This window comes from Morone saxatilis, unplaced genomic scaffold, assembly GCF_004916995.1.
Source record: "Morone saxatilis isolate NCDOM2014 unplaced genomic scaffold, NCSU_SB_2.0 Contig4, whole genome shotgun sequence".
Taxonomy (NCBI): domain Eukaryota; kingdom Metazoa; phylum Chordata; class Actinopteri; family Moronidae; genus Morone; species Morone saxatilis.
Window position 1 is genome coordinate 5,468,108 of NW_023339984.1, and position 10,408 is coordinate 5,478,515.

General features: G+C 43.5%; 1 protein-coding gene across 1 annotated transcript in view; it reads right to left on the minus strand.

Moving 5' to 3' along the window:
- Window positions 1–7,872, minus strand: part of sema4f (sema domain, immunoglobulin domain (Ig), transmembrane domain (TM) and short cytoplasmic domain, (semaphorin) 4F) — a 59,706-nt gene extending 51,834 nt beyond the window's left edge. Inside the window, exon 1 of the mRNA XM_035675844.1 lies at window positions 7,057–7,872. Coding sequence (XP_035531737.1) covers window positions 7,057–7,150 — 94 coding nt within the window. The 5' untranslated portion in view covers window positions 7,151–7,872. The remainder of the gene's footprint in view (window positions 1–7,056) is intronic.
- Window positions 7,873–10,408: the final 2,536 nt, after the last annotated feature.

Here is a 10,408-nt window from a genome sequence, read left to right on the forward strand (position 1 = left end):
GTGTGTGTGTGTGTGACCTTGAAAAAGCTAACAGGTTAAGTGGATGCTGTCAGTGCCTCAACATGAACAAGGTGACCCTGTGTGACCTCTGACCTTGTTTTAAACCTGTGCCGCCCCTCACCTCCTGTCTGTCTGGTCAGTTCTGTCCTGGACGAGATGAATCAATTACACTCTCGCTCTGTCTCTCTTTCGTCAGTGACTGTTAGTTTTTGTCCCTTTTCCCAGATCTTATCACACCTGCTTTTATCAGATATTTTCTTTTGTTCTTTTCCTTTTAATTTCACACTCTACCGCTTTTCAGCCCTCTTTTCGTGGGTCATTACGTCCCAACATCAAAATTCAACCATGTTCAACAATCATCCGTTTCTTCTTTCCGTCCCCACCTCGTTCTCCTTCACTTCACCTTGTGTCTGTGAATAATAAAATCAATACTGATTGATATGGTTGACGGTGGTCCCGACAACAGTCAGCATGGCCTCTCAGTCAGGAAACAGTTCTCAAACTCATTTCAGTTTTCATCACATGAAGTAAACTTTTTTAATTCATAATGCCTCTGGGATAGTCCAGGTTTGATTAAAATACTAAAAAGGCTTCACTTTCATTAGAACTAAAATTAAGTAGAACAAGAGGTACAAAACAGTAAAACTCTTCAGGTTACGTGTACCCTCTGTGTCTAAATGCTGAAAAATTGTTCTCTATGCATTGTAATTGGTTTCCATCAGATGGGATTTTCACGCAAGAGGGCGAGAGGGAAAGGCGATGAGGGCAGAAAGCAGGAGTGAATCCCAATGAGTTGATGATATATGCTTGAGCTGTGCACTGCAATCATTTCTTCTAAAGCCCTTGGTAGGTAACACACACTTAATGCCAGACACACTGACGCGCACTCTTCAAGACACAGCCTTTAAAAAAAAAGCGTATTTCATGTCATGACGCAGCACTTTTCACCAGATTGTTATGAACGAGGGAGTGAGAACAAGGCAGGAAGGAGGGAGGAATGAATGAATTAAGGAGGAAGGAGAATTCTACCAATCCACCTACAATATCAGCCTACCATGTCGCTGACCTTCAAGTGCCTTGTGTTTAAACTGTTCACAGAGGTCAAACTAGGTGGGGACAGACGTATTCGAGCAAGAGATGCAGAATTAGGACTGAGCCACCAAGAATCCCAATCATGAAATCCTCATGGGAATGCGACAAAGGGAATCTGCTTGCGTCGACTGTGTGTGTGTGTGTGTGAGTGTGTGTGGCCTTTGACATCTGACTCGGTTTGACCTTTTGCGCTGACAAGCTCCAGTCAGAGGAGTGCCTGTGTGGGCTGACCATTCACAAACAACGTGGGAGAGTGCATGGACAACTATGTACGTATGCACCGCTAATGTAATTCTCTGAGTCCGCGGCAATGTCTGGGCTTCATAGAGAGCGCATTATGAGTAAGAGCGTATGAGAAGCTAATGAACTTTGGTGACGAATGTAAGGAGTGAGAGAATATTTTCTGTAGGTGGCCGATGACAGCTGAGAATTTCCTCCCCTCTTCCTTCTTTCATTCATTTCCTCCCTTCCTCTCTTTCTTACTCATTTTGGTTTCAGTTCAGTTATATATTTTTGGCTAAATATCTGATTCATTTTCCACAATTTAAAAGACTTTCTCGCAAATTTCAGGCCACTAACCCAGAGTAAGTCATACTGAAATGCACAGTTTTAAAACGTTTGCCTTGGTTTATTAGAGACTTTAGCTTCGTTTGAGGTTCGGCTTTAGCGTTAAGATTAGCCTCTTTCTCTGCGCTTAACAAATGAGAAAAAAAGAGGATTTAGAAGATAACAGAAAAGACAATAGAATGAAAGAAAGCAGGGGCATGAAAAAAGAGCTGACAAAAAAAAACAGAGAGACGTTGCAGCAACAGGATGAGATGCTTAGATTTGAGTGATGAACTAACCAGACAAGTTTTGATGAACTTTTTTATCACTTGAGGTATTTTTGACAAAGCCACAGAGAGATATAGATAGCAAAGCAGGTTTCAGAATGCTGCAGCTGGCACTCAAGCTACGGCCAGCAAAGAGCTACGGCTTATCAGACAAAACTGCAAGAAGTGCTAAGAGCATTTCTGATGCCTCTCTCCATTCCCATGGTACCACTCAACTCCACCGGGCCCCATCAACCACACTTAGAAGAACGAGGGGGATGAGGGCTAGAAAAGACTGGCGAAGCAACAAAGACAGAATGGGATGCAGGGATGAGAAAGAGGAAAGACTGTTCTCTTGTCTTTGGATAACCACTTCATATTCCCTGGTGGGAGACAACAATGCAGCCTCAACCCAAACACGTAATCTACAGTAGTCCCTATGTATTCTCACAGGCTGAGCCCGGTTCAGACAGTTTAGTGGTCACACTCTTCCTGGCCTAATCCCAAGGCATTTCTGTGACATGAAAATATGCAGTGATGAGAATTTTGCTCATCATGAGCCTGAGCCCTCCAAACAATGGATATCTTTGATCACATTTCCTGACAACTGTATAAACGCCCCATTTTACCACGTCATACCTTTAATGTAAAACGGCAATATTCTGTGTCACATGTATGAAACTAACAATTATTTTCATTCTTGATTAATCTGTCGACCATTTTCTTTATTAATCGATTAGCTGTTTGGTGAAAATGTGGTGAAAAATGATGAAAAATGTTGATTACTGTTTCCTAAAGCCCAAGATAACATCCTTCAATGTCTGTGTTTTGTCCACGACCCAAAGATATTCAGTTTACTGTCATAGAGGACTGAAGAAACAAGGTAATATTCAAATTTGAAGCTGAAATCAGACTTTTTTTGGACATTTTTAAAAAAAAAAATCAATAGTTGATGATTAATTTAATAGTCGATAACTAATTGACTAATTGTCGCACCTCTAGATTCAGGACCAAGATTGTGTAAAATTTGAAATAACCATAAACATAATTTGCCTTACTTACACTGTACACAGGGGCATAAGAACTACAATTCCTGAATGGAACAAAGCAAATAATGACCCTACTGACACTACATGATCCACCAAGTTATGGTGTTTCACATGAAACAGACCTCCTCTAGTGACATGATGACACATTTATATGCAATAAACAATACGGCTACTGTTTATACCGTCATCTGCTTACGAAATTTATCACAAGATGTTTCAGGCTTAACATCCAAGCAAAGCAATTTCCTGAGAAAAATCCTAATCAACACCTCTGAAATCTATTATTTTCTGAATCTGTCTGTTCTTGTCCTAGCTTTCTGAAAGACTTTAGAAATGCCAGAGCTATCAGATTAATCTTAAATACACAAACCCCTTTAGTGAAACAGCACCTTTCTGAACAAGATCAAACCAGGAGATGAGCAACCAAGAAAATTCAACTGAACTTCAGAATTCATTTAAGCTTGACGTCCAAAAACCATTGGCAGTGGTTGCACTTTCCACACTCATCAGTTATCATCAGATTTGAGTGCGTCCTTGTTCCCATATTTGGGTAATTTGATGTGAAGCAGAACAGTTTTGCCTGGCAAGTAAAATTCAAGAGAATCACAGACCAGCCCAGACCATACACAGAGCCTCCAGCCCCGCCCGCCACACAACAGTATGCAGTGAAATCAAGGCGCTCACTGTATTTTCCAACCTGCTTTGATTAGTCTTTGTTATAAGGGACTCCCATCCATCCACCCACACACACACATATAGTTCACCGCTAGCCAAGTGAAAACGTTGGCACTAGAACTGAAAACTACAATAGACTAATAACTCTTCTATCACTGAAAGCTACTGGAGTGAGAAATGTTTGAACAGAGATTCTGCTAAGCTCCTGTTGACTACAAACAAAGAAAAAGTACAGTTTTGGTGAGCAGGCGGACAAGCTGAACTGCCAGCCAAGCAGGTGGTACAATAAGATGGACACTGGGTGGCCCTATGAGAGACATAAAGCTTATATACCTGCATAGTTTCTGTCTAACCAAGCTAATTAAATTAGACATTGCTCCAGTCTCCCTCACTGTAAATGGACCCTGATCCATGGAGTCGGAGCAACACTGGGAGCCAGACCCTCCCTTGTGTGCCGACACCCTAATGAGTTTCATGTGAGGGGCATTAAAACGGCTGCTAGACCAGTGAAACTGACTGGAGCTGGCAGAGGAGCAATCTGTGATCCAGTCACAACAGACACACACACACACACACACAAGTGATATAAAGCCAAGTGGAGTTTTGTTTGATGTTTAAATACAGGGCCACATTATTTCCATTTCTATTGAAATTAAAGTAATTATATCAGAGCTCTTGTATATTTTAAACGTAACATTACGTTTTTTTTAACTAAAATATCTCAATACAAATGTCTGCTTCATGAATATGTTTAGCCATTTTTGAGCCAAATTGTAGGTTGTGTGTAAAAAGACAATTATGATGAACCAAATTGGCTTGTTTGTGATTTCTTTAAATGACAATCCCACACTCTGTTGGTAACTTCATTATGCAGTGGGTAATTTCAGCCGAGCAGTTTTACGACTTTTCCCCCAAACGCTTAACCAGAGTTGGAACAATTCCACATCAGCCTAATTAGCCGCCCTACCATTTAATATTACATCTTACAAGCACAACACTATCATAACGGCAATGAGGCAGCGAGAAATAACATCTCTGTGATGCAAGACAGATGGAATCAAGTGGACCAGAATAAAGATATCTAACTGACATTACACACTAGAAAACACAACTTATTGATGAATAGAAAATGGAGAAACAAATTATTAACTGAGTATCAAAGTTTGACACTGAGGATGGGGCCAGAGGAAGGCCCATGTTGTTACAGAAATCAAAAGTATCTTCAGTACTTCAGTCAGAAGGCACAGCTAAGGCAAGAGCTACCCTGTCCTCAAGTGAAGTGTTGAACAAGATTTCACCTGTTGGTGGCGCTGGCTGGAAAGATGTCAGACAGCATCTGTGATACGTGCTGTCAGCAGACATCTGAAGGCAGCGTGTGCACTGGCTTCGACTCTTGTCACTTGGATATTTGTACATGCAAACCAAGCTTAAGACATACAGATTAACACATACATCACCTGATCAGCTGCTAATAACAACTCCACCGTCTTACATAAGAGGCTTCAGTTATCATAACAAACACAGAAGCATGCACACACATACACACCCCAGTGAGGATGGACGAAGAACAACTTTTACAACAACTAGAAGGAAATGTTGTGATTGTTAGCACTAAGCAGCAAGTAACCTTTGAGCTGATATAACTGCAGCAGGACATTCAAACATAAAGACAATGATGCACAAAGAAATACAAAATATTGATGCACTGATGCATGCCTCTCTGTGTCTCTCTCTCTCTCTCTCTCTCTCTCTCACTGCTATTTGTTGGCACTCGCTCCAACTGTACTTGTCGTGGGGCCAGCATGCTACAGGCCACAGTTGCGTAATGACAGAGACAGAGAGCTAACTTACAGACATCGCATTCATTCAGCAAATGAGCCTGAATCCACAGCAAGCAGCGGCTTTCTGGAGCAGGAATATAGCTGTAGGTCGATCACAGATTGGATATACAAAAGGGTAAAAGCACAAGGGGCACTGCTGCTGCAGAGTGCAGCGGTGGACCAAAGCCCATTAATACAGTCAGGTGACCGGAGTACAGGCTAATGGTCAATGGACACATGGTGACGCAACCTCTAAATCTTTTCCTCCTCACTGCATCTGGGTGTAAACACCATCACGTGGTAGAGAGGGGGAGAACGGACCAAGAGCAAATCATGAAAGACTAAATAATGAAAAGGGAATGAAAGAAGAAAAGACAAATAGACAAGGGTCAAATGAGAGAGAGCACAGATAGTTATTACCCTGCAAACAAACAAAGAGAATACATTCAAAACATGGACAACTGGAGAGATGTAGACACACTCACGCAGACTGCAATCCAATCTCCAAAGGGTCACAAAACAGCTCTTTATGACTATTGCCCCATAAGCTTCTTATTATTTTGTTGTGATGGATGTCTCCTCTCATTTTATGTTTTCCATTTAAACTGTCAGTCAGTTTCCAGAAAACAGGAAGGCTAGCGAGCCTGTGCGGCTGACCCCGACAGTCCCAGCACAAAGAGGGAGCTTGTTAGAGAGCTGGGCTTGTCTTCTATTCACCAATCCCAATCTGTGTCCGCTTCTCTCACCACGCTCAGCATTTTTCCCACTTAACATTTTTGAATATGGTTGAGAATGTGAGGCACACAATCACTTTTCAAGAAAACTAAGGGCTATTTTGGGGTCACTCTGGAGACTCACAGTCTGAAGCCCCTGCATCCACTCAGCTGAAGTGTCCCTGAGCGAGATGCTGAATCACTGCCAGCTTACACTGATCCTGACCTCTGCCTCCTTCGGATCAGGGCAAATGAAAAGACAAATTCCCCACATGCATCCATCATCCCCAGCGGGAGGCGCATCTGACCGAACTGTCCCTTTAAGTTTGAAAGCTGCTACGTGTCTGGACGAACCAGCAGCCCGGTGTTTCTGCCCAGTCTTGCACTTGTTGTTGGCGTTAAGCAGAACACGTCTGGCACCTGCTTGCTTCGCCAGCATCCCCATTTATCAAGCCACAATAAAGGCGGAGGGCAGCGCTTTGGCACCGCGCCCCGAGTGCGTAAAGCGGCCGCGCAGAGCAGAGGTTGACGGCGCGGACACAAATGCAGGTTGAACTTTGGGTAAAAATGGGTTTTTGCGCCACACACTGCCAAAAGCTTCTCACATTCGGTTGTGCATGTGGTTAAATGATACGAGGCAAACTATGCTGAAGTTGCAGGTGTTGCTCCAGCCTCATGCATTCTGTTGTTATGATTGCGGTCATCATCAATATCATCAGCATCCGCATGAACCCCCTTTTTAATTGCAATTACACACTAAACACATAATCAAAGTGAGGGAAGTCACGCCCAAAAAGGGGGACAACCGCTTTTTAAAACATCACTTTAGCTTTGATCTTCACCAATGATGCCCTCATGTGTTCTTGTTTTCCTCCGCTTTGTCGGTTGCACTCACCTTCCAGTCCGCCCAGGGTCGCAGCCCAGGAGGCTCCGCAGAGCAGGCACAGCACCGGGATCTGGATCAACATCGCGCCGACAGGATGATTCATGATTCGGCTCCTGAACCGGTCCAGGAGGGAGGTGGAGGTCCGTCCGATCTGATTTCAACACCAAAGTCCCGGACTCGTGGTTTCAGCTGCGATGCATCCTGATCCTGATCCGGGCTTCACAGATTTCAAAGAGTTCAAAAAGGCACAGGGCTCAGTCCAAAACAATTGTAAATAAGTTGGGGGTTCTTTCTAAGTGAAATAAATGCCTTCTTAGGTATTTTGTTCTGTTATTCTGCTACAGGTTACTGCTTCCACCCTGGCTATAATCTGCACAAAGCGCACTGAAGTGCATACATACGCACAGCCTAATGTGAGGGCTGAATTATCCACTGAGGAAAGCTAAATGCGGAGAACCAGAAGATAAAATATTTTGGTTATATTTTTTGATGTATTCCAGACACAAACTGTGTGTCAAAGTAATCCAAAGTAGCGTCCTCTCCTGCAGGAATAATGTCCAGTGTCCTGGCTTATAATGGGCTGAATGCTCGCTCTTATCCGCGCTCTGTGCCCCGGTGTCGCCGAGCCTGTCCCGCTGCTACAAACAAAACCTCCACTCGCCTTCAGTTGCAAATTATTTCAGTAAATTAAAGCACGGAAATGTCCGGACGTGTAGGTCCGTGAAAAAAAACTAAATTCTGAGCGCGCGCTGTGTCGCTGGAGCTCGAGCGGTGGCACGAGTGCACACAGTGATACGGAGGCTACTGACCGGCTCGAGGGTGTGCTGCTGTAAAGCTCGAGCGCTGAGTACCAGCCAACCAAGACGAGCCCCGCCCTCCGGAAAAGGCAGCGGAAGAGAATACAACAGGTAACACGGCACACAGGTGCAGTCAGGCCTATATTTCCTCAAAAACTCTACAAGTGATTCATATCAAACTTCTGAGTAAACTGGAGCCGTTTTATGAGAGTTTCTTTATAATTATGGGTTCAATTCATGTGTGGAAATGACGAGCAGTGGGGTCAGGGAGTCCTTTCCACCTAGCGACGTGGGGCTGCCAGAATTGGATTACTGGATACATTAATCTCACGGTTTTTTTTCACAGGAGCCATTTTGACATGATATTGTAGGGTAAACACAGGCGTTAGCAGGTCAAACAGAGTGAGGATGCTGCTGTTGCACACTGGCTCACTGGGAAGGCTGCTAAATGGAAGGGAACCTTAATTAGTATCATTGGTAACACCTGTGTTTACCCTACAATCTCATGTCAAAACGGCTCCTGTGAAAAAGGTCTGTAGAGCAATGTGTAATAGAGCTGATATAACATGCCCATATACCTGCTAATATCTGCCTTTTGAGGATATACTGTGTATTAACAATGAAATGTCCCGCTCAGTGCTCTTGGTCACATTTAGTTTTAAAAAACACGTTTCAGAGAATCTTATTAAACTGTTTTTGTTTTAGTATGCCCTCAAAAGCCAGTATTGGTCAGATAATATATAATATGAGCTACTTTACTGCCTTAATTGGTATTACAAGGTTGCCTCAGACTGAACCGCATGGCCCTTACTATGAATATTGTTAAAATGTTGGAGGTAGAAAAACTCCCTGTGAGGGGGGAAACGGTTTTAAAAGTTCTTCTGGAGATTATGAAGAAAAAGTACAGGAGATAGTTTCTTTATTAGGGTTTTGACACCATTATTCATTAGTTAACCATTCAAAATATCCATTTAAAGAATGTACATTTGACCATTAATGTTCCCTCTGCTCCTTTTAACTCTGCTCCTGTGGTCTGGCTTCCTTAAACCATCTGTCAGTCATCCGACATCACTGGGGGGGGTGGGGCGTTTAAAGTAAAGATGATTAAACAGTAGATGTGAGGTCAATGGTCTGCAGGCTTTAACCACACTAATAATCCACAGAGAGGTTGTTTTCTGCCATGTGCTGTTAATTTGCCTTGACATTTACTTCTTCAGCACTTCAAAAACATAAATCAACGTGATTTAAGATGGTGGTGTCACACAGTTATTTGAAAAACAATAAACTGCAGCTTCTTTAGTTTAAAAATGACCCAAGCCTGTGTTGTAATTTTAATATTAATTGTGCAGCAGCCATAACTGCAGAACTGAAAGCACTCTCCTTCCCGCCCCCTCTCTCTTTCCCCAAGGAGGAAAGCAGGGACGGCTGGCAGTCCTGGCCGGCCGATTTCACGGGGGCGGGGGTGCAGACATGTACCCCGACTCCCGAACAAAAGGGAGGGGTCACAGAGGAGCCTGGATTAAAGGATTTGGTAGACGAGGAGGGGGGAGGAGGAGGACGAGGACAGGGGTCAGAGGTGAGGGAGCGTTGATAAAGAAAAGCCAAATGGAGCAAAGAAGTGAGCGGCGCCGTCTCTAATCGAGCCTGATTAAGCTCACACTGTGCGTGTCTCATCTTTACGCGGACACTGACTTTTGAACGACTAAGCATCACTCAGAATCACAATGAACGTCTTCATCAGTGGCAGTTGTAGCGGCCGTTGGAGATGAGGCCAATTTAAAAGCCCCCTACGCCTTTACCCATGACTTCTAGGTGGCTAGTATATTTATCAATGTCAGTGTGGAGGTCGGCCGTTTTTGACTCAGATCTGTCTGGGTCAGTTACTGTTTAGACCGACTGCACCGCATCTGGGATGAAGCAAATAAGGAGGGTGCTGACATTTGATTGAGGAAGTATGACTTGAATGTCTTCTGTAGAAAATCTATCAAACTCCTTTGAGCTGAACTGCTACCCCCTTCAGGACAGGTGAAGCAAGTGCTAAAAAAAAAAGATGCAACATAATGCACTGGATTGTAAATTTCCAGCAGAAGGTTTCAGTAAAGCAGACACAAAGACAAAGCGAGATGCACAGACAGTCAGATTGATTGAAGCCTTCCAACCACTGCACACAGCCTGGTTCGAACAGAAACACCGAATCTGCATAAACTGGGCATCGAGATTGGCATAAATTAACCAGAAGCACCAACCACAGAGGAGTATGGCCTTAAAGGGATTGCCACGGCTGCTTATCTGTCCCCGCACATTAATATTCAGACCCTGATGTAAGGAAGCTGCAATCCATGACCCTGCACTCCTTCGGTTAATGTTTGTGTCAGTGTGCATGCCCGTCTGTGCTTTGTCACAGTCTGTAAATGTGTCTGCAAGCATATGTGCACATATCTTTTTTTTTTCCCCTTTTTTTTTGTTACAGAATTTTGATGTGTGTCAGCCAAGATCTAGACACTGGGTGAGGCCAAAGGGTTTATATCATGTGCGTATTTGTGCATGAGTGTGTATGTGTGTGT